The sequence below is a fragment of the Empidonax traillii genome, unplaced genomic scaffold (assembly GCF_003031625.1).
Source record: "Empidonax traillii isolate 1590-97213 ecotype Southwest subspecies unplaced genomic scaffold, ASM303162v1 scaffold207:size1520225, whole genome shotgun sequence".
Classification (NCBI taxonomy): domain Eukaryota; kingdom Metazoa; phylum Chordata; class Aves; order Passeriformes; family Tyrannidae; genus Empidonax; species Empidonax traillii.
This window is the reverse complement of record NW_020955400.1, coordinates 29,079-54,001: the sequence shown is the minus strand read 5'-3', so window position 1 is coordinate 54,001 and position 24,923 is coordinate 29,079. Positions and strand designations below refer to the sequence as shown.

General features: G+C 39.2%; 1 protein-coding gene across 4 annotated transcripts; it reads right to left on the bottom strand.

Moving 5' to 3' along the window:
* Nucleotides 1-676: 676 nt before the first annotated feature.
* LATS1 (large tumor suppressor kinase 1) lies at nucleotides 677-24,342 on the bottom strand. Of its 4 annotated transcripts, none has more exons than XM_027887374.1 (8): nucleotides 24,261-24,342; nucleotides 19,382-19,887; nucleotides 16,118-16,268; nucleotides 13,158-14,686; nucleotides 7,995-8,577; nucleotides 6,208-6,390; nucleotides 5,857-5,963; nucleotides 677-4,806 (listed from the first exon to the last, which is right to left on the bottom strand). In XM_027887374.1, exons 2-8 carry the CDS (start codon nucleotides 19,730-19,732, stop codon nucleotides 4,288-4,290), a joined length of 3,423 nt encoding a protein of 1,140 aa, XP_027743175.1. In that variant the 5' UTR covers nucleotides 19,733-19,887; nucleotides 24,261-24,342; the 3' UTR covers nucleotides 677-4,287. The 4 variants fall into 4 exon arrangements, with proteins under 4 accessions (XP_027743175.1, XP_027743176.1, XP_027743177.1 ...); XM_027887375.1 differs by having other exon boundaries at nucleotides 13,158-14,683; XM_027887376.1 differs by having other exon boundaries at nucleotides 16,133-16,268.
* Nucleotides 24,343-24,923: the final 581 nt, after the last annotated feature.

Genomic DNA, 24,923 nt, shown 5'->3' with positions numbered 1-24,923 from the left:
AGCCAAAACAAGAACTTGATTTTCACTCCTTATCAAGGTTCATTGTGGTTTTTATTACTCCAGCAAGTGTTCCGCTCCAGAAACGAATTCTTGAGAAAACAGTTTCTAAAACCCAAGAAAGTCACTGACTACCAGCAGCTGATAATTCAGTTAGGCTTTTCACAAGTGTTGGAATTCTTTCTCGAGTAACTTTTAAGAAGGTGTCAATGCAACCATCCGCTCACATCCTGTCCCCCAGGTCAAATATGCACGCTGTATGTTCAGCCAACAGGGACAAGAAGTCTCAGCTTCTTAACTACCGGGCATAGACTGACCAAGTGGAAACCTGTCACTCCTGGACAAAGGGTACAGATGCTCCAGTGTACCTACTCGAAAAGTGAGCAGAAAAGATGCCCATTCTTTCCACATAAACATCAGGGGACTTGGAGATTATGTTCCAAGCCAGCACCCTGTAACCCTCTAAGGCCCAAACATCCCAAATACGCCTTCAGAGATCACATGTAGCTGGACTACAAGTATTTAGAGACCTGGCAAAAGGGTATGCCCGTGTCATGACCAAGACAGGTAAAGAATACTCAAAAGATCATTGAATAACTTACTATGGCCATAAGATAATGCAAGTTTGTTAAGTTCACCAGCCAGGCACAGAAAAAAAGAACGATTTGCGTAAACAAAATTGTGCGGTGGTCTATGTATTTAATTGGAGAATCCAAAAGAACTGACAGTCTTATAATACAAAAAAGACATTATATATATATACATATACACACATGGAATATGCCTATATATATCTATATAGATACATATAAATCAGTAAACTTGAATAGTGCCTTTATCATGAGTATCTTAAGGCATTCAAACATTTTACTATGACATTGACCCAATTTATTATCTTTTTGCTTTGGTTGAAATAAAGCAAACCGATTAAAGGTCTGATCTGATACACCGATGACGTATGAAACAAAAGCCTAACACTATCTTCAGTGACAGTAGCATCATCTAAGAACGCACCCACTGCACTGCCTATTAGCTGAATAATATTAAAAGGAGTCTAAATAAATCATTCCCACTCACAGCTTTGCAACAGCAGAAGATAAGTCAGTCTCAAAGAGACTTTCTAGCCATATATTCTATAGACTTCTATTACAAATCAAGGATAGAAAAGATACAGCAAGAGGGCCTGCCCGAGGATAGAATGCCACTGAATATCAAATAGTATTTACAGTACAGTTATAGGATTATAGAACATTTTATAAATACAATTAATATGTATACAAGGGCACATAAAAGAGAAACTTGTTTTCATGCTTTACGAAGTGAAAGCAACCTGAACTGAAACTTACTGCAGAATTCCACAGCTGCTGGTTAGGAGCCTCTCTTCTTCACTGCCTGCACAAACCAATCCCCATCGTAGGTCACCAGTGAAACACCCATGTTTTAAGCAGCAGCTATGAAGAATCTCTATAATAGACTCTGAATCTAGGGATGAAACGTGAAGTTTCAAAACATGGGTAAGGCAGAGAATGCTAGAGAGTTGTGACAACATTTACGTGTAACTCGGATTGTAACAAATTGTATTTTTTGCAAGGAAATATATAATACTGCAGCATCTAGGTGGCAAAATTCAAGCAACATATATTACAACTTCTAAAACATGATGTTAGGAAATGCTGGAAGCATCTCCTGAATTCTAAAGATGTGAGCTTTTCCTGTATTTGTTTAAAAAGGCAAAATAGTATTTAGTATTTCAGCACTTGCACATGTCCTTGAAAGAATCAATGATGTCCTTTAAAAAAAGCACTTTGGTTTGCTTGTATAGAACAATGGTGCCTTTACAGGACTCTTTTTTATATTTTTTTAATTTATTTTTAAATTGGTTAAAAAACAGTAATAGTATTAAACAGGAATATACCACAATACAGTGCAGGCAGAGGAGAAATATACTCACATGAAAAGGCAACTTTAGGAGTCAATTTAATGAAGAATTGACATTATTTTCTCTGCACACTTCAAAAACCGTGAGGCAAGGTTGATTAAATTACCTTTAACCAGTAATATATTATACTTTACTCTAAGACAAGTAGACCAGTTTTACTGGGATATTTACTATGAGGAGGATAATCTTTAAAGTTTATTTACAAGAAAAGCAATCTTTTTTACATAATATATAAAATGGAATAGTTATGCACTGCAGCCATTTTATAATATTTAAGCTAAATGAAATGAATCTTAAAAGCTATTCTATTTCAACAGCTGTGGAAAAGGCAGACAGAACAGGAACTGTTTTATTAAACTGCAAACTCATTTTCATTATAGAAAGTAACTAACTACTTGTTTGACAAAACATCTTCTCATAACCATCTTCTAACAGTTATAAGCACTTCACAGTAGAGGAAAACAAACATTTTCTCCTGTGACCAAGTATGTTTAAGAAGTTTCCTCACTGCCAACCACTGCAGGTCAGACCTTCCTCAGTTATGCCAATCTGAATCATTTATGGACAACACTAGAAATTGGATGGTTCAAATGAACATGCAAGAAAGAAAACTCCAAATGCTAAACACCAGGCAGTTTTTTCACTGATCCAGTATTTAGGACAGTATTACAGACAGTTGCACTGGCACAAAGAGGGACACTGCACTGAAGGACAGAAAGAGAACAAATGGCCAGAAATAAACCAGCTTGGTGAGCAAACTAGTAACTGGTGTTTGCTGCAAGAACAGCTGTGAACGCCAATTTCATGATGTTTAGACAGTTGCAATGCCAGTGCAATGGCACAAGTAATAGTTTAAAAAAGCAGTAATGGTTACAGGCATGTTATTAGATTATCCATTGGAATTCAACTCCAAGGAGGAGGAAATGTTTTAAAAGACATGAAGTTTACTAAAATAGTGCATTTTCTTCACCACTGTGTTAACTTTAGGAGAAAGGAGAGAGATAAAAACATAATTCTTTCTGCCTCTCACCTCTAACTCCTGGTCTAGTCTCAGAGAAGCTGCTTAGAGGGATGCTCCTGTCCGTACCCCCAGTAACCTCAACAGGCTCAATACCCTCCCACCATGAGACCCAAGGGGATACCTGATCACCTGCTGCCAGAAATTATGGAAGAGTAATGCAGAAGGCAGCAGACACAGCTCTAAGTTTCTAGTTCTGAACTGTGCTGCAAAAGACAGACCATTGACACTGTACTGACGGCTCAGATGGGCTGGTGCACGGTGCTTCTCCTTACTGTCTGTGTGACCAGGAGGAAAACTATTCCAGCCAAGTGAAACGCGTCTCCACAACAACAGCCTCAAAAGCCATAATCTTTTCCCATTACTATCTCAAACTTATAATAAAGACACTACTCTAAAATTTATTTTTCAAACGAAAAGTTCCAACTCAAGCAACAATGTACACACTTTACAGTTTGGCTGTAGTCAGAAAATTAAACTAGATTTCAGAAAGTGTTTTCTCTAAAGCTTCTTTTCCACTTCTGTCTACAGGAAAACTGATGACAGGAGACAATGAAATTGTTTCTGAGTGAGCAGTTCTGCTTTGAGAGTACCAGTCAAATGCTACATTGTTATTAATGTCAAATCCAATTACTATTTAATAAAATACTAGTTTTAATGCTTTATCATCTTACAATCATACTATAGCCAAGACTGATACTTTCTTGTTTCAAAGCTGAGAACCAGGCCACTTAAACAGTAGCTAGAAACATTTCACCAGATAGATGGCTCAGTTTTTCCAACACTGCATAATTAGGTCAAATACAGTGAGAAGTGAGGGTACAGCAGCTTTTTTTTTTTCCTCTTCAGAAATGTATCAGAGAGCTTTATTAGCGTAAAGTAGGTTTTATATTTGGTCAATGCATGGAAAAACTGTCATAAAAAATTCTGAAGCAGAGAACTGTTTTCTAAAATTATTCAATTTATGTACAAATAGATACCAGGCATCATCTTAGGGAGGGGAAAAAAAAAATCACTGTTTCCTATTTTGAGTACTTAGAGTACAGAGAATCAATAACAAAACTCAAGTGATATTTTTTTCACCTAACATCAGATCTCTTCTAAATTAAACAATTAACATCACTGGAATAAATTAATGTTGGGGAAGGATTTCCCTGTATTCTGGGGAAACAAAATGTACAGAGAGGGAAGCAGAATACATAACTGTTTTAGTGTTTCAAAAGAAGTGTGCATGTATTTACTGTAGCAATCTTCTTTCAAGTCTCTTACAAGAGACTTTTCAAAAACTATAGGTGCAAAATCGATTATTTACTTTTTGATCTTTATTCCTCTACTAAACATAAACCAGATCACGACTCTGAACTCCTCTACCTGCCTGTTCATCATCATCCTCCTCCTCATCTGACTGCTGTTCTGAGTTTTGGGAACTACCATACTCGTACTCAATGGGCTTTGGATTGTTGTATGGGTAGCCATTGTCATCAAAAAACCTTCGGAAGGTGAACTCATAAAAAGCATGTTCAGGATGTTTTCCATTTTTGTACCACCCGTTAAGGGTATCATTTCTGTTCCCCTCCTTATCATCATCACTCCACAATTTATCTGGATCAACTGGATCAAAGTTTGATGTGTCCGTAGGATGAGCAATTTTGGGAATGTAGAAAGCAGACTGTCGCCGTAGATCACTTGAAAAATCAATTGTTTTAAAAAATGGATGAGCTTTTATTTCATCTGCACCGTTTTTGCCTAAACGATCTTCGGGCCCTCGGCAGAGTTTAATAATAAGGTCGGAGGCCTCTGGAGTCAGTTTAGCCTGAGGTGGAATATGAAGTGCAGTTTGCCAGTTGATAACCTTAAAAGCAAAAAGGGATGTTAGTTATTTATAATTTCATAAAAAGGAAAAACCAGATTAAAACAACAAAACAAACAGCCACAAAGAAATCATTCAACATGTCTAAGGGTTTTCACACTAGAGAGGAAAACATGAAGCTGCTTTTTCAGAAATACAAAGAATATTTTGTCTGGAAACCTGGCAAAATCCAGGTAAAGTTTACTCACATTCCAAATCTAAATTAGAGTCTGTCATGGGATATCCCTAGTATAAAACAAGGAAGATCCCATAAAATCCAGCGCCTGGAACCTGAGATTAGGCACATGGCTTACAATCTTAAAAAGAAGGTGAGGCGGATGAATTTTGAGTTAGATGATGCAATGTAAAGATTAACAGATTCAAAGTTAAAAAAAAAAATCAGTACTACATTTAAGCCAACTAATATCTTGCAAGCTGAATGCAATCTTGCAAAATGACCCCTGCAGAAGATTGCCCTCATGCTTTCTCTGGAACAGCTGGGGCTCAGGAAGGAAAGGTCCAATGGCTCCAAGCTGCCAGTAACCCTGAGCAGGCACAGCCATCTGCTATTCCTCCACCTTTCCATGCCAAAAACCTGCAGATGCATCACCAAAGGAAATCCTCTGCAGGTAAGCAGGCATGGAAGCCTAGTATGGGAGAAGAATACCAAGACGAGGAAGAAGAAGAGGAAGAAGAAGAGGAAGAGGAAGAGGAAGAAGAAGAGGAAGAAGAAGAGGAAGAAGAAGAGGAAGAAGAAGAGGAAGAAGAAGAGGAAGAAGAAGAGGAGTGGAAATAATAACTGGAATAGATACAAGAAGTGAAATGTGGTTTTTAGCTGGCATGTTTACTATACCAAGATAAAAGATGCAAACATGGTCCCTTTACAAACTAAGTGCACCTCGACAGTAACATAAAGTTCATAATCTTCTTAGTTTATAATATGCTTGGATAGGCAGCACTCTCAAACATCACCTTTTTTTCCATTATAAATTAGAAAGACCATATAAATTTCAAGCCTTTTTCAGACTGTTAATATCAGACTTTTAAAGTTACCTTCATTTGTGTTTCCAGTGGTGTTTGTGCCAGGAATGGAGGCTGCCCCACTAGCATCTCAAAGAGAATTACTCCAACACTCCACCAGTCACACAACTGTGTGTAACCTGAAATAAAGTTCATATAAAGTAGTCAAAGTTTCAGTATCATTTCAATCTTGAATTTCTAGGAGTACAAAAGTTCACAGGAGAACTTTATTCAATACTTCTTCAAGATTTCCACATTAACAACTATTTTAATTTTTTGTTAAAATATTATATACCTGGGAAAAGAGGCAGTGTAAGAAAGGTGAAGCAAGATACCTGAATATCAGTTACTCTGCAGCAGGATTACAGTACAGAAGTGCATTACCTGTTCGTAACAACACTTCTGGAGCGATGTAGTTGGGTGTGCCAACAAGGGAATGGGCCAGGCAGCGCTGGTGCTGACGTGCAGCCCTGCGCTCCAGCGGCTTCAGCCTGTCTCCACACCTGCAGTTCGCTGGGTCACCCCATTCATTGCTGAAATCCATACTGTCCTGACGTGCATGATCACCTGCAATTGAGGGAGAAGGATGGCAAAATTAAACGAGTACTCTACTTTTTATCCAATATGAAGTTTTCTTTATCTGTTAACATTCCTCGTTATATGACAGAATCTATTTCAGTTTCAACACTCAAGAGTTACAGCAGTCATCAACATCAGGATGTTGACTTTCTGTTTACGATATCAACCACCAAGTTTTGAGAATGCTTTTTTTGAACTCCCTTTAGACATAACTATGAGAAAGTATCAAGTTTGATATTGTCTCAGTTTTTTCTTAAGATAACCACATAATATACATACAGGATGTATATTGTTCTTGTTCCTATGCAAACATAAAACACCCAATATTTAAATCACCGAAAAATAAAATCAGATTAAATCCTTTTCTTCTCACCAGAGACTGTGTAACAGTCTGGCCTAGGATACATGGTATTTTGATAGAAAATAGTCAAAAGTAATTTAAAAATTGTTTCTGAAGTTATGTTTTGCTTTTTGAAAATTAAAAACAGGTTATCAAAAAATCTGTATTTTACCACTCTCAGAACTGACTTTTTTTCCTCTTTCTTTTAGCTTTTAAGTAATCAAGTGGGATTCTTAAAAGCCCACTTTAACCTCCTCAGAAATCAACAGGTTACGCTAAAAGGAGCACATGAGACACTCAGAAATTGGAGCAAGGTTTTCAAGAACCATTACATTTAAAATATCAGTTCATCCTCAAAACAGAGTTAGGGCTGTTGCCTATCTAATTACCTCACCACCTCTGTGATTTTCTTTCCAAATTTTAGAAGCCACTAATAGGACAAACAGCAGCATAGCTCATTCCTTCTCCCTTAAGGAATCAATGCTCACACTGGAACCCTCCCACACTAAATGTTGCTTTCTGTAATTTGTGTGGTGTGCAGACATATTGTTAGATGCGTTATTCTTCAGAAAGGAAACAGCACAGTCATCTTCTGTGACGGTTTGGACTTGGCTCCCTGCCAAATGCCCGAAAGCTAGGATAGCAGTCCTTTTCTCCCTTTCTTTTTTTCCCTTAGGTTAAAGGAGAAAGAAACTATAAAAATTAAAGAACCCACAGTCAAGCTGCTTATATAAAAATATATTTATATTTACGCAAATTACAGTTATATACAGTTAAGATGCTATATACACAGAAAAAGGGGGTCCACCCCCCCGCAGGGATAGGGAAAGGGAAAAAGGGGACAAAAGGGAACAAAAGGGACACCGAACAGGTATACTAGATTAAACTATACTAATAACTAACAAAACAGATCTCACTACGTCCCTTAGAACAGCAGGATCGGCAGTCACAGCCAGCACTCTCCAAACTCCCACGTGGTAGGATGGTGGACTCTGCAGGCCTCAGCCTTAGATAAGCGAGACCAACGCAGGGACCCACTGTTCCCAAACCTCGCCGGAAGAGAAGAGAGCGAGGTCTCTAATCTCTAACTTATTTATACTCTGGTTTACGTAAAAATTGTGTGGAATACTGGGTACTTGGCTCCTTCCTTGGTTACAAACTGGTCACCAAGGAAGGCCTAGACTAAAACCATCACATCTTCCTATTCACTTATTATTTAATTCCTTACAAAGAAGATTAATATTTCTCTTACCACTCTGGTAGTACTTTGAATCATGGGTCCATCGAAAACCTGTACAGAGCCCGAAGTCAGTCAATTTGATGTGACCATCACGGTCTATCAAGATATTATCAGGTTTAATATCTCTGTGGATGAAGCCCATTTTATGAACACTCTCAACTGCACAGGTCAGTTCTGCTGTGTAGAACCGTGCCAGATTTTCTGGAAAGACACCCATTCTAATCAGGAGACTCATCATATCACCTCCTGGAATGTAGTCCATTACAAAGTACAAATTGTCTTTATCTTGGAATGAATAGTACAGGCGAACCACCCACTCGTTATCAGCTTCTGCGAGGATATCCCGCTCAGCTTTAACGTGAGCAACTTGATTTCTAAGCAAGACATCTTTTTTCCTCAGAGTTTTTGTCGCATATAAAGCATTAGTATCCACTTTTCTTGCTAGGCAAACTTCTCCAAATGCACCAACTCCCAGGGTTTTAATTTTTACGAACATTGACTTGTCCATTTTAGCTCTTCTTAGCCGAATGTAATTGGATTCTTTCTGGCACAACATTTTCCTCATTTGATCTCGGGCTTCTGGTGACAATCCAACCTGTGCAGCAAACAGAATTAAATCTGAAGAGTGAACAGTACTTTTAATTCTTGATGGTCTTCTCATAACTACAAGGCTTAGGCAAAGCAAACCAAATACTTAATACACAGCACAGGAAATATACTTAAAGGGGTTTGGTTTTGTTTTAAACATTAGGATTCCATAAAAACATAGAGGAGTGATAAAAGCCAAAATGTGATTGTTTTCAGCAGCAAAATGCATAAGGTGCCATGCACCAGAAGGTTCTTGAGAAGGGACTACATTCTTGGGGAGCAAAAGGGTAATTTACAAACCAACAATAAAAACTACTGTGAATAATATTATCAGAGTAACAGTGTGCATCAGCTGCCTCCCTGATTCTCTTTGTACAGCTAAAGGAAGCCAAAAAGTGCCTAGGAGCTGTAAGCTGCCGAGGGCTCAAGCTGCCAAGGGAAAGGCAACCCCTCTACAGACTAGCTTGAGAAGAAGTCACTAAGCTTCCCGACCATGCTGTGGAACTTCAGTTGCAGGAGAGAACAGGCAACTCTCTCACTCTCATGCTTCCTTGTGTAGCTACACAAACCAGATCCACACAGCACTGTTTCCCACTATCCGCCCACACCAAGCCTGTGCCTCTGCCGCAAGCCTAGACCTGATCTTCCCTCTTATCACATAACCCACCCCTTTCTAACAGGACTTCACTCACACTCTCACTCCTGCTCTCCACTTTACACCAACTAGTTCAGCACAGCACTTTCTTTGAAGTGGCTCACTCCTCCCCACAGTAGCTTTTCTTGGCTCCCATCTGTGTACATACCCCTATCTTAACTGAACATCCCTGGTGTTCTGGCCAACACCACCACCATTCTGACAGCTGAAACACTCCCAGGCCACATGCAACTCATCACCTACAGCGTGGAAACCCTTATCTGCAAGAACCACATTGAGCATTCTCAGTGTACTCCAACCTGTGTGCCTCCCGGTGTATTTCTTCTGCTTTCAATTCCTTTAAAGTGCCATTCAATTTCACTGCCATTTTTCTTGGTAAATGTCAGGGGCTGGAGTCTGACTCTCTCTTCTTTTTGGTTTTTAATGTGAGTAGAATCTGTCTTCAATTTTTTATATTCTTTTCTCCATGACACTTCCCCCCAAAGCTTCATGTTCATTCCTTCTTTTGTTTTCTGACAGCATTTTCGAAGTACTATCTGCTCCCTTTCTCATAGCATCTCAATTATTTTATCTGGCTTGAAATCCCTATCCCACAGCAATGATTTCCAAGTCCAATCTACAGTATATTCCCTCATTTTTTCATGGACATTCTGATCCTAAAATTGAACATGGCCAAATTGAATCCCTGCAAACAACACAACTGTACTCAAGCACTATTCTAAAAGTTTTCAATATCTTATTGTCACATCTTATCGATTCTTGATACCAAATCTTGTTGCTTCCATCTTCTTAATGTTTCAAATGTTTGAGACACTGTCTGCAGAACACTACTCATGACCTCCATTAGGATTATGTAACTAGTCTAGGCGTGGATAAACACTGTTAAATAGATGACTTCTGCTTTGCCTAACTTACAATGTAACTTGAAACAAAGTATAATAGATTTGATGGAGAGAAAAGGTAAGAGAAAAGATCAATTACATATCTCTTAGTATTTAAAAATGCTTTCAAAAGTTACTATGTGTCACCAATTAAAGAAAACACTGTTAAAACACCTAAAATTTCTTGCAGGCATCCTATCAAGAATGGATCCAAAGGAGATGCAACTAGGAAAATGCATACAAAATTCTTGTCTACCCCAACAAACTGCCCAAGGAATATGAATTCAGTAAAATGTAAAGGAGGAAAGCTGTTTTCATTTTGAGACAAAATTTTTTGTCAACATCAGATAGGCAGTAGTTAGGACTGGGCAGCAGTAGTTTAAAAACTGGATGTGCAAAATAGACAATTTTTTAATTCAAAATAGGGAGTTGAACATTTCTCAACACATTACTGTACTGTCTTCCAGGACAGAAACATCTCAAGTTTTCTGTGAATGAACATGCTTAAAGATCATTTCAACACAGAAGGAAGACTTACAAAAATGCCAAGAAGACACCCTGTTAAAAGTTCAGATGACAATGAGTCACCTCCTCAAGGCCCATCTGAAACCTGAAGTCTGCTTCAGTACAGACCCACCTGCACACAAAGTGAACCTCAACGATCAGTTACAAAATTAGCAAAGATGGCATAACCTAGATGGCAACAAAACCCCAGGAGACTCAATACAGTAATTAATGACAAGATATACAATTAAGAGTCTCCAAAACCCTTGTAGCTTTACTTTCTACTGCCTACTCTCTAGCTGTTGCATCCTAACAGTTTTATTGTGGAGACCAGCCCAAGTACTGCAATTTGTTGTCTTCTCTCAACCCATCTTCACTTTTTCCTATGCCATCCACTAAACCAAATGTTAATTACAAACTGATTGCTGTCTGCATTGCTGTATTTTCCCTAGAACACTCTTCAGCTTCAGCATTCACCAAAAATTAGCCAACTTTGTCAGCTGCACAAACTCTTTTGCACATACATCTCCAGTTATTTCCAGACAGTGACAGAGAGAAGAGCTTCCTGAATTGCTCTGTATCATCACACAATTTGCTCTCATTTTGGTCCCTTTCCATCTTGCTGTGCTTTAAAGGATGACTTAAGTTGCTCTTTGCAGCAAAGACATCTAGCATAATTCTTGTCCAGATTCACAGATTTAAATTAAATATTTCTGAGACCACTCCACTCAATTTCCTAGGAAACCTGAAAGCACATAAATATGTCACTTATGCTAGAAATACAGCATTCTGTGAAGGCAGGTATTTCCATAGGGATGCATTTTGGTTTTTTTTTCTTGCAAAAGTTCCTACCAAAGGGGAAAAAAGAAGGGATTCAATACTTGCTTAATCTTAAACTTTCTAAAAATAGATAACAAGCTAGTTTCCCTTTCTCCTTCTCATGAAGATCCAAAATATACTTCACTATTTTGCGATTCCTCTCCTGAAAAAGTACAGGTCTGCTGCAGCACAACAGCCCATTTACCACCCTTCAGCCTGTAATTAAACACCCCACCTTTAAATCTAGCTTAAATACTATAAATTGCATTTCATATAAGAAAATACATTTACTAGGGTGCTTTAAATGAACATGAAAAGTTATATCAGTGCTTTCATATAAGTAACATTTACTCTTGAGATACTACAGAACACAACACAGTAAGAAGGGAAAGTGAAGTTTGCAAATCAACATTATTATAATCTTACATTTAAGTACTCAAAAATAGCCAAAGTAAATTCATGCTTAATTTTGATGCAGGATTGCATGCAAAGCCCTCTAAAAAAGGGATCATGCTATTCTTAATAAACACTGTTGCTTCAGAATCTTACTTGTCTACACAGGGATGGAGGCTACAGAGTTCAGGAAAGCTTCCCACACCTTAACAGTTTAAATCAGCTGTTAGTGGAAGTGAAAAAGGAAAGAGAGAAGACTAAGAATAAAGATCTAGTAAGAGTTTCAGGATGAAATCTTGCTAATATTTACATATTCGCGATTAAGCAAACACAAAAGACTGAAACTTACAGTAAGAAATTTCAAAATAGTAAGAAAACACATTTAAAAAACAGCATGTCAAGAAAGTGATGTAAGCTGAATACATACTCTGATAGAATAAATTAAAAAGTACATCATACTTATATCAAACTTCCAACTACAATTGTTAAGAAATATTTATGTGACATCTCAGTTTTAGCTTTCTGCAAATCTTAGTTTCACTGCTTCCCACTATTTCCTCTTTTGAAACGACATCAGCTCCAGTTTTTATCCTTTTGATTTGTTTTAATAGAACACTGAAATACTAGAACCAGATAACTGACTCCATTCAGGTACAACATTTTATATGCTTTTGTTGATGTCTGTTTTTTTATTACCCCATTCAATTGCCTCTTGTTTAAACAGATAGACTTACAGTCTGGATTATAAAATAATCAGGCAAAAGATATCATGTCTCTTTCAGTAAAAAAAAAATTAACTTTTAAAAAGTGGGTTTTTTTTAATTTGAACTTAAAGAAATTATCACTACTGGAAACAAACTGCAGAATGTAAAAAATATCACTGTTTGGGTGACTATATAAATGCACTAACCAGCCTACCACTTGTCCCTGCTTTGCTTGCACCTGCAGTGCTTATTTAAAAAGAAAGAGAAATATTTTTGAAAATCATTCAAATATTGCATATAACTAAGAAATGAGGATTAAATAGAATCCATAACAAAAAGCTATGAGCCATGTATCTCATGAATCTCAGTTCATGCAACAATTATTTTGCTTCTGCTGCCTTACTGTACATAGGCCAGATGAATTACATTTAGACATGCAAGAAACTTACTTAAGCACTGAAGAACTTGCCACATCTCAAATAAAAAATTAAAACCAGACTTCAATACTACAATGTATCACAATATTCTATTTATCTATACTATTTAAACATTCTACAATTAAGATATCTATCTCTTAAAATCAATACAGGACCAGTTCTAGTCACAGGTTTAGAAAGAAGGAAGAGTTTACCCGCATCATTTCATTCTCTAGTTGTTTTTTCCGGTGCAAACGCTGCTGGTGTGACTTGAGTATATTCTCCACATGCTGCTCCATGAAGAATTTAAAGGCTTGAGGGGAGTAACTTTGGATGCGAGACTCTCTTCTTTCTTCATCTTTCTTGTTTTTTCTAACAGGAACGGGTGATGTTGTAATTTGTTTCTTTTCTTTATCCGTTGAATCAACACATTCATAATTCTTTTCATTCTCATCCTCCCTGGATAAAAGAGGTGGCTCCTCTTTGTTGAGCTTGGGTCCTGCCTCATACAGGTTGACAGAAGGACTCTGATGCAGCAAGTGTTTTGGGTAAGGTGGTGGTGGGCCCTGGTAATTTGGAGCCTCAACAACAGGAGCCATAACTGCCATATTCGTAGACGGGCTCTCAGAGAAGGGGATGGACTGCACAGTTTGCACGGGCTGTGGCATCCAGGAAGGGTGAGTGGGCGCCAGGGCAGTCTGCAGCTCTGGTTTTAACACACGCATGCTTTTCACTGGTTGCTGGATGGGAGCTGGTGTTATGGCTGTTACTGTTGTGGCCGAAGGCTGAGAGCTGCCAGAGTGGCTTTGCCTATTGCCATGATGGTTGTTGAAAGAATTTGACCGTACGGGAACATTGGGTTGCCACGTAGGCATGTCGTGCCCGCTGCCAGGTGACGACTGCGACTGCACAGGGGAAGGCTGTGACCAGGACGTGGGTATTCCAGCTACATTCGTGTTGTAAAGTTCCATGTTGTGACTATTTCTGTTGGGCACCATCATTGCCTGAGGAAGATTCCCATTGGTGTATGCTGAAGGAGGAGCAGATCCTCCTGCCTGCATCTGTAATGCTGTGGGACTCTGCCTGTTAGTTGGATTCATGGGGTATGGGGGTGGCTGGCGACTCACCGAATTCCCAGACACCACATTCTGATGAACTATGAATTCTGCCTGACAATTGCCATTTTGCATTCCAGCTCTTCCTGATGGAAAACTAAATTTGCTGTTGGCAGAACTCTGCATGATTATTGGTTGCCTGCCAATGGGGACAGCACTCATGCCTCTCTGACCCTGCGTGGATGCATTCATAGGTGGAGGGTTCATAGGTGGAGGCGGATAACCATCCTGCCATGCTCCTGGTGGCACTGGAGAAATACGGGAGATCACATATTCCATGTTTCCAGAGTATCGCTTTGTCTGAGAATTTGGTTCCCAGGAAGGAGGTGGAGGAGTAGTTCCCCTTGGAGGTGGTGTCTGCCCTCGAGGAGGCGGAGGAGGAGGAGTGACACTCCTTATCTGTGGTAGAGGTGGGGGATTCACCCTTTGTCCGTTGCCAGGATGAGCCTGAGCAAATGCCGCAATGCCAGATCCAGATAACGGCCTTCCTATGTCAGGCTGAGAGCTGGGACTTTCTGAGCGATAAACTACACTCTCTCCCAGGGAGGGGCCATGCCGCTGGGGAACCAGGGACTCCTTAGAACCCTTCCAGCTCTGCTTGCGGTTAACTGACTGCTGAACAGTCCCTGCTTTCACAACAAGAAAACACAGCATTTATATTATTAGAAATTATTTACATTCACTGCTTTGAAAATTTTGTTCTTCTGCATTAGTTGCTACAGAAAAAGGATGTGAAGTCTCTGACATAATATAATCCACTGCACTTCACATGAAAAATTTTCTCTATCTAGTAATACACATCACAGTACGGTAATATGCTCACTACACATGTAAGAGCAAAAATGCATTGAAACTATAGTATCAGAGTTTCCAGAAATATTTTTTCTGAAAATGCATTTTGCTTAAGTAAAAACGCAAATTTTAATTGAAAAAACGGTAATGCGCAAAACTATTAGGCACACAATATATTTTTAATCACATGTACAAGAAAGCCTCATAAAAATGTTCAGCACAAGCGCAAAAACAAGTAACAGCACGGAAAAATATGTTTAGTTATGTTGCTATCCCTTCCACTTTAATGCTTACAAGACATTTAGCGTTCTTAAACTAAAATGCTGTAAAATCAAGCAGCCTGCACCCTTGTGCGCATATGGTTCATCCAGACTTGTTATATTCCTTGCATGCAAAATTTAATTAAGCACTTTAATTTCAAAGGTTATGTCTTTATGAGTAAAAGTGTTGTAGACAGGCAAGAATTAAAATTGTAGGAAAGCAAAACTTAGAGAATAAACTCTACTAGCTATTTACTTTATAGATATTATATTGCATCATATAAACAAAACAGCATGCAAGGAACTGATAGTGCAGGCAGTCTTACTGTGCTTTTTACAATGTTAATACTGAGGTAAGTGTAAGCACATGCAGGACTGTAACTTCTTCCATCTTTAAAGAAAGCAGTAATAGCAAGTGGTAAAATTCTGACTCTGCTACTAAAGCTATAGCCTGTCCTCTAACATCTATAAAAACATGAAGTCTGCCTTCAAAACCATACAAACAAAATCTGAAACCAGGCAGAAAATTAAGCAAATAGAATACTGTGGTCGTATGATATATAAACACACACACACATATACACGAAACTACAAACACATAGTGCTGTTGTGGGGGTGAGTGTGTGAAGAGAGGCAAAAAATTAAAGTAAGAATTCGACGCTCACCACTGATTTCTAAATGGCACCTGACACTCAGAAAAAAACACAGGCACTACATAAATGAGGGACAAAAATAACTAAAATGAGATCTGAATGCCATTCCTGGTTTACATACAATAATAAAACCATGCAGTTATAAAAACAAATGTTTAAGAAATTCCTGTCAAATGGACCTACCTTTCAGAAGAATTACATTATAAGCTTAAAATGCAGATTTTAAAAGCAAAAAACCCTGTATCTCAACATCTCTATTCCACTGTGAGCACATGAAGGCAAAATTCACTATGTTGTATTTTTCACCTATAAGAATACACTCAGTGAGTTATTGAGTTACCACAGATACACCTACCTGGGGGTTTCATACCTGCGTTTACAGGTCTTGCTGCTGCTGCAACCATCTGCTCCCGACGAGAATCCTGGTAGCTCATTTTACTTATAAATTCGATGGCAGCTTCTATACTACGGTTGTTAGTTTGTCTAAGGGCTTGTACGACCATATCCTAAAGACAAGATTATATACAAAAAATAATTTACAAGAAAATCACAAAAAATACCAAAATTCATGGTTATTTAGCCAAACATCCTCCAGTAATTTTACCAAAGTACATAAACGATTACTCTCAATCATTTTCAAACTAATTTTAAAATGTTTCCCCCACAATAGATCCTTCAAAATAATCTGGATGTTCAGAAAAAAGTTAACTTGTTAAAAGCACTGAAGTTTGATGTAAATCTTGTCATCTTGCTATTAGTACAACAGCTTGCTTATACAACAGCATTTATTACTGCTGAGCACTGCCCAGGTAACAGTTGGTTACAGATGAGCAGAGGTCCCTTCCAGCCCAAGTTCCCGATGAAGACAACATTACTGGCAGAAACTATTCTCTCTGTGGTAGATTTAGCCTCTGTGATCTTAGACACCTAAACACAAGTTTTGATCTTCTGGACAATCCCAGCTCAGTCAAAGTAAAATGTATTACGGACCAGTGGCTTTTCCACAGACTTGAATGAGATAAGGTCAAGCAACAGAGGCAGAATTCCAGAGATAGTATTCTCCCACTTATATTGAAGGGGATTTGTACACCTGATCCAACAATTTTGAGACAAAGCCACAGCATAACTGCCTATAGCTAAACACATTGTCTTTAAAGATTTGTTATGGCCATATTTTGTCATATCAAAGCAATTGTTTCGGTTCACATGATGTTTGAACCCCTTACCTACAAACTTATGAGAGCATCCACCTCCTACTCAAACTAATGGGACACCACAGAGGGCTCAGAAGGGAAGCATTTGGTACCAATCCCAAATTCAAACCCACATTTATACTTTCATCACACCTATGTACACTTTTAACACTCAAACGTACTAAATTACATACAACCTTCAGAAATAGTAATTACATTCAGGAAACAAAACAGAACCTTAGAAAAGGATTTTAAAATAGAAAAGCCTATACAATAAGGTTGTCCCAATCTTTACAGGCCAGCTGATATTGCTGAAAAAATCAAATACAACTTTTGATCTCTTACCTCCTTCACAAGACAATTACGTCTGCAACACTTTTACTATTATAGGCAAGACTATCTGTGGCAAGAAGTACATTTTTAGCACCGGTATGCTATTTGATCATTGTGCAAATGGAAAGTTAAGTTGTCCAGCATATTTAATTTCTAAATTGAATATATTTTTATAGGAGACATCATTAATTTCTACCTATCAACTTTAATTATTTTCTTAATCAGGTTCAAAACCAAATTTATTGTCTTTTTAGCCAAGTAATTCTACAATACAGAGACCTAAATCAAGTTCATATCACCAGGCCATAAAGACTCACAGAATCTCAAAGTACAAAACCAGCAACATTTTAAGAGATAAAATTTAGTTCCCTCTCCACTAACCAGAGGATCTCAGTTAAGAGTCAAAGGATCTCCTTTAGCTGAAGAACAAAAAACTTGGTCACCTATGTGACAAGAAGTATTCAATGTCTTAAAGAGTATCACCTTACACAGAAATTCTGAGGACTGAACTTGAATCATAAGTAAAAGAGATTTTCCTTAAGCTATTTAGGATGTTATTTAAAAAAACTCAAACAAACAGCAAACAAAAGACAATGAACAGCATTCTACCTGAATTGTTATACATATACATATATAAATATCTATATACAGACACACCTGATACTGATTGATATCTATCTGTTCCACTTTAACCCTGAATACTACCTACTACCCAAGGAGTGGGGAGAAAGGAATGTTTGTGACATTTAATATATTTTAAAAAGTAAAAGGTAAAAAATAAATTCAGTGCATTTTGAAACCTCTCCACCAAGAAAAATGCTTTCTGACTTCAGCTGTATCTGTTCCTAATGCACACATGGATGAGTGCCATATGGGCTATTGTGGCAATGCAACTGTAGGTTAACACATGGCAGAAACGGCTCACGCTGGCACTCTGCCTAAAAATAAGCTCCATACAATCACAAGTGTCATGGGAATTCTCAGTTGCACCCAAGAACAAAGGGCAGGAGCAAAAGGCTTCAAGATACAAAGGATCCAACAAAAATACAAAGTTAAGATACCTTTCTAGTTTATTATCCAGCCACATACCACAAACTTCAGTTTGCAAAAATGACTGCAGGTTCAATCTGTAAAAATGGATCTACTGATCTACTTTGAAAAAACAAATGCACCCTCACCACACCACCGTCACAAAATCCCACAACAACAACAAAACCCCAATCTCAGCAACAAACCAGAGAGCAGGCACAAATTACTGCAAAAATAATTGATCACTATGAAATCCTTCCATTCTTCAAGACACACAGACTGGACTGTGCATTTGATCAAGCAAAAGGAACATGAGAAATCACTATCAACACTTGACACTGGGACATTGTTAAGGAAAAGCCAGTTCTTGAAGCAGCTCACTCTTGGTAGAGGTAGATACCAAAGGTATCTCGAGGTAAATACTGAAGCATCCCAGACAGCAGAACTCATGAGCTGGTCACTACTGCAAGCAGTACACTCCTGTAAAGTTAATCCCTGCTCTGGTACTGTGCCTTTTTCCTTTAGAAGGACGAGTGGTTTGGTATCTTTTTTTAACCTGCTTTTGTACCCAGGTTTACAAAGAAGGCATGAAAACAAGTGTGATTTACTTTGATATGCAATCTCAATAAAAACAAGGGAACGATAAACGCATTCATTTTTCCTTTCTGGAAACTACATTTCAGATTAATTTCCAAAATTTCTGGTATTGCCTTTCAATTTAGAATAGCCATATTTTATCAGCCTGTTTTAATGGAACACAATCCAAAATTCCATTGAGTATCAGAAGCAAATTAAAACAACCTATCACATAAGAACAATCTGCACAAGATGCTTTAAAAAAAAAAAACAAAAAAAAGAAAGCCAAGCCTCTCTAAATCCTTCTATTCCTCTTCTACATCCCTCACTATTACCAGTTTCATTCCCTAATCAGAAACCTACCAGATTTTGAAGAATCTCTTTTGTTTATCAAGCTGTTCAAACATTCCCTGACCACCACCCCTCCAACATGCAATAAATAGTTTATAGCTAACAGAACACCAAATCTTCAAAATAAAACACTTCACCTCATCAAAGCCAGCAGCTTGTAAGTCTTGCAGCATTTGTCGATTAACTTCCGATGTTCCTTTGACAGCTGAGGTCGCTTCATTTGCAAAAGGCAAAAGTGAGTTTCTTATCTCCTGCAAAACTTTATGATATGTTACAAATTTGGGAGGATTTCGACCTTGTCTAGGATCTTCAGATAACATTTTGCCCATGCTGTGATCAGCTTTAGCAGCATCGGAGGGTTTAGGTAAATTCCTGAGGCTCTCTCGTATTTCCTGTAGCATCTGCTGGCTGCTGCCAGTATAGTTACTGGCAGGAAAAGTTTTAGGCCTCATTTGTCTATAACCTTCTGGTTTCTCACTTCTCTTCATGAAAACATGTATATATGCAACCTCCACCAAGGACTTGCACACACCAGAATTCAAGGAAGACTGGCTGGTGTCAGAACTTGTGAAAGCAGCGGCTCTTCACTGTGAAACCTTGGTTCCTGTAGTGCTGGAGCTCGACACAACCCGAAACTGTAATTCTGTTAGCAAAATAAAACAAGAAAAATCACATTATACATACAGCAGCAAAAAACCCTCACAATGTAGCTTTGGTGGCAGTGAAAAGTTCACGTATAGCACTTCCTTCACAGATACTAAAAGCCTGCTAAGTAAATTCTTCAGGTACTCTTTACTCAACCTACTTTACAAACTGTGTCGGAGTTTTAGCACAAACGTTTTAGGTGCCTTAAGTCTGTGCAGTTCTGAATTGCAAAGGGCGCGGACAAAGGAACTCCTCTGCATCGTGGACAAAGCTTTCAAGAGCAGATATGAACTGCTGCTGTGTTTGCTACCCAGCACTGCTGCTTTGCCTCCCCTTTCCACTGTGTCTTGTCCCCATTTGTCACCTACCTTGTTCTCTTCACCAACACCTTTATAGCCAAAAGTGCCAACTCTACTACCCATTTAGCCAGCATATGGACCAATTACCCTTGCTGTTCAATCAAGCTCCACAAATAGATGAAGTACACCGGTAAAAGCATATAATTACAACGATTTTATCCATTCTTCAGCAGTCACATATGTAAAAAGTAAACAGCTGCCTAGCTCACCACATGCAACTTTATGATTTCTTGTACCATCTGCCATTTGAATCTGTTTAAGGGTTCAGTTTTCTAGGGCTGTCACAGCTCGAGTCTCCTTGAATCAGGCTTTGTCAATAGTTAAGTAATTTTAAAATTTATTTTACATGAGGGAAGATGAGAGCAGGGGAAGAAACAGAAAATTGAATAAAATTTTTTTACTGTAACAATTTAAGCATCAAATTCACTGAGAGCATAGCTATGACATTTGGTAAGGGAAACAGAATTTTCTGCCAAAAGCCAAATAAAAAACGTTTGCATTTTGAAGTCACTGACTCATCAGGGAAAGAGCCCCATGTCTGCAGAGAACTCAAATCTCTGCATTCAGGCTGGGCACTAGTTAGCACTGCAACTGCTATGGCAAAGGATATAGAAGCCACAGTGGAACATTGAATAAGTTACGGAGTATTTGCCTCTTTAAAGTATCATGAAATAAAACTTTTTCAGTCTCTACTGCTTCACAGAGGAAGATCAGTTACTAAGGTACTGCAAGATAAAAAAATTAAATATTTTAGCACTGTCTTTTCTTCAAAGGTGACTAAAACGGTAAAGATCAACTTACACTTTAGTTTACTATCATGCAATGTCTAACTAGCAATACTGAAACGTTCTTATTTTGTTGTTTCTGTTTCTCAAAGTCTTAAAAATTTACATTCCTAGTTTTCTGATGGACTATTTTTGAGAATTCAGACATCTCCAAGCATCTTTTGTCTCTTGAAGAAGTACTGTGTTGATAAGTGTTTCTCATATTAGACATAAACAGTCTAAAATTAATTATATTAGACATAAATTAGACATAAATTTACACAGTCTACAAAATATTCACTCTTCATCCAGGTTTCACTTCTACAATACCTTGCACTGTCATAAAACAATCAATGATTCAGTGATTAAGGAAGAAAACAAGTTAATAGGAAGAAGAACCCACAAATTACATAAATACATGTGCAAATTGTATGAATTAAAGATATATGCTACTGATATACAGATAAAACCTGAAAGCTGGAAAGTAACACATAAATGAGGACTGCAAAAAGAAACACAAGGGACACTCAATCCCATTTTCTTTTGAGAACTATTCAAGAAATACAGAATTTCTCTTATAAAACTATCTAAATTTTAAGAGGTGCACTCATAAGCTTTCTTTGCCCTGTGATAGGTTTGAAACCTTAAATGAGTGTAATTGAGTAATTATACTATTTTTTCATATGGTCCAATAGCATGTAATTCCTCAGTGCTCACTGAGTAAGGACAAGATCATCAGACATGTGAGTGAATCTTAAAAATTAACAGTGAAATTTTGATCCAAGTATTAAGAAATCCAGAAATCAGCAGAAAGTACAGCATGGGTGCAATTAAAACATAATTTAATTTTGTCCACTTTCAAAATCATTTTCAAAACATGCCATATACTTAAGACCACAGTGAAAACACTTTGCCAAATACACTTTTTCCAAAGAAAATGAAGCAAGTATATTTAGACCATTGTACTAGTTTTGTTATGGATGTTCCTTTTCCTTCTAAGTGACCTTCTTCAAAAGAACACACGTCAGATACACAAGTGCAAGGATATATGCCAGTAACACTTGAAAGAATCACCACCTCCAGGAAAGTGAAACCTTCAGCACAAACTCATTCCAGAACATAGGATAACAAGGCAAAATATCTTAAAGACTTAGTAATCTAGAATATTGTTCAAATTCAGTCAGGAGTAATGACTACTCACACCACTGGCAGCATAATCTAGGCAAAACCACTTGGTATTGTGTCACAAATATACCAATGAGCAATGGAAAAAAAAAGTCCATACATGAGTTATTGCTTTTAACAAGTTCCAAAGGAATTTAAGAGAAAATAGCTGGTTTGCACCTACATATTTTACATATTTTATCTGAGATAGACAAATCTAATACTCCTAAGAGAAATCAAGGTTAAATTAATAGAACACTTAAACCATAAATCAGGAGCAGTCTTGGAAAATAAAGCTGCACTTTCACTTACATTTTTAGCAGCAGCACAGCTTTAGCAGTGTAAACCAGCCAGGCCACTTATCTCCCACCACTTACCACTGACAGCATAATTGTTTTTAAGTTGTAAGTAAATTGTGAACTAAGCTAAGGAACAACCCAAATAAGCAGTAACTTCTTTTGGTGGGTTGTTTCCTTTGGCAGCACTGATGGGTACTAGGAGTTGAGTTGCATGTGAAACTAAGTCTTGAGTCTCAGAAATCCAACTAAACTGGTCCTCCAGAAAGCAAGATTTACTACACTTCACCTTGCTCTATATACGAACCTCAAAATTCACAAGTCACCTCCTCTTGCAGACATCTGCACACATTTTAAAGCAAGAAAATGTTGACTGCTCAGTAAGAAATGAATTCCAATTTTGTACTTCTAAACTCACAAACACCAGCTGCATCCGAGAGAACTCATGTCTATTCTCCCTTGCAGTTTTGTGTCATTAAATTATTTGTTTGTTAATGCAGACATCTTTGCTGATGAAATTCTCCACTTCCCTAAAGGAGTTTAAAAAATAATATTTATTTTCAAAATGTGGGGACAAAGCATTTTCTTCTACAGGTCAAAGTGTAGGGGAAAAAAAAAAACCTTGTTTTTTTCACACTATAATCATTAAAGATTGGACTTGAAAATAGGTGTTTGAATGAAAACTCAGAAGCATTCAAGGACAGGTTGGATGAGGCTTGGAGCAACCTGGTCTAGTGGGAGGTGCCCCTGCCCACGGCAGGGGGGGTTGGAACTGGATGATCTCCCAAGTTCACTTTCAACCCAAACCATTTTATGATTCTGTGAATGGTTACACACAATTGCCAGTGACCTTTAAGATTTTCCAGCAGAAAAATATACAGCTTTATAATGTAACTCTAGCATTTCTTATCTCCAAAAGTTTTGAATATAATTTAATTACTCATATTTACATTTACCTATTGAATGTTACATATCAGTCTATTTTGGTACCCTCTCTCATGTACCTATTCTAATATCTTATTTTATACATAATCAAAACACTTTACTGCTAGGGGAAACGAGAGCAATCAAGACTTTGGAAGTCATAAAATTAAGTTTGTAGGGGGCTTGGTTCAAACCTAAAAAAAACATTAAAAAAAAAGGAAGTTGTTCTTCAGGTAACGAGTCGTCAAGCTATAACAGCAATTTGCCAAAGGATGCATTTCCAATACTAAAAGTTTCCACAGAATGAGGAGAAAACTGGACCCTGAAATAGGACACAAACAGAACTACATATGGTCAGGGAAGCCTGAGCTGGAAGTGACCAGATGAACACAAGGAACATTGTGCATTCGCTCGGCTTGCTTCATCTCTCACGCTCTGCTGTCTCCTTCAACAGGATACAGCTCTTCTACGGACACGTATTCCTGGCAGCAGCAGCAAGAGTTACCGCAGGCGTACCTAAGAGCGATCTTTGCGGCTAACACCACCAGGACAGCGTCCGAGGACCAAGCTGGCTCAGGCTAGCACAGAGGCAATTCCCGCAGCACTGCAGGACCCAGCCTCCCAAGGACCACGCAGGCCAGGAGGCTTTCATCGTCGGGATGAGTATCCCGAACGTCCCCCTGGGACACCTGCGCTTCTCTCGCCCCTCCGGCCCCAGGCCGTGACCCGAGGTCGCTCCTGCCACGGCCGCGCCCCGACAAGGGCCAAGGACCGCCCGGCCGGGCCGTGCCGGGGCGCGCTCGATGCCACCCCCGCCCCGCCGCCGCCCCCCCCTCCTCGACACCGCGGCATCGCGGACCGTACCTGCGGTGAGAAGGCGGCGGCGGCAGCGGCAGCGCCCCGGGCGCCCGGAGCTCGGCCCCGCCCGCGCGGCCACGACCGGCCGCGGCCCTCCCCTCCCTCCGCCCGCCCCTCGGCGATGCCGCAGCGCCCGCTCGGTCCCTCCGCCAGCGCCCGCCGCCGCCCCGGGCCGCTCAGTTCGGCGCCGCCATTTTGTCGGTGTCCCCGCCGCGGAGCCGCCCGGATATGGGCAGATCCCGGCCTGCCTCGCGCGGCTCCTGCCGCTCCCGGATGGAGCCGCGGCGGCTCCCGCCCGCCCCGGCGGGGAGCGGCGGCGCCTGTAACCCCTGCGAGCCCGCTCGGGACAGCCACACACAGTGCACACGGAACGCGCGCCCCCCGCCGCTGCCGGGCTTCAGGCAAGGCTTGGTGCTCCCCTGGCAGTGCCGAGCTCCGTGGACAAATCCCGATCACCTCATGAGGAGGGGGGAAAAAAGCTCTGACGAGCCTCCCGATCCAGCTACCGTCCGAACGATGGACTCGTTACGGACCAACAGGAAGGAAAACCCACCGGTTATCACTCAGAGCGGCATCGCGACCGTTTCTCTCCATTTTATCCATTTCATTTCCATCTTTTGCATTCCAAACAAACCGAGAACCAAAATTTAAGGTGCTCTAACGAGCCTG

Bases quoted from the DNA above. Each gene is read 5' to 3' on its own strand.
- LATS1 (XM_027887374.1), bottom strand. From the start codon at position 19,732: ATGAAGAGAAGTGAGAAACCAGAAGGTTATAGACAAATGAGGCCTAAA. The intron at 14,687-16,117 runs GTAGGTGTATCT...TTGTTGTGAAAG, and splicing joins CGCAGGTATGAAACCCCCAG to CAGGGACTGTTCAGCAGTCA. The intron at 8,578-13,157 runs GTAAACTCTTCC...TTTGCTGCACAG, and splicing joins TAGAGAATGAAATGATGCGG to GTTGGATTGTCACCAGAAGC.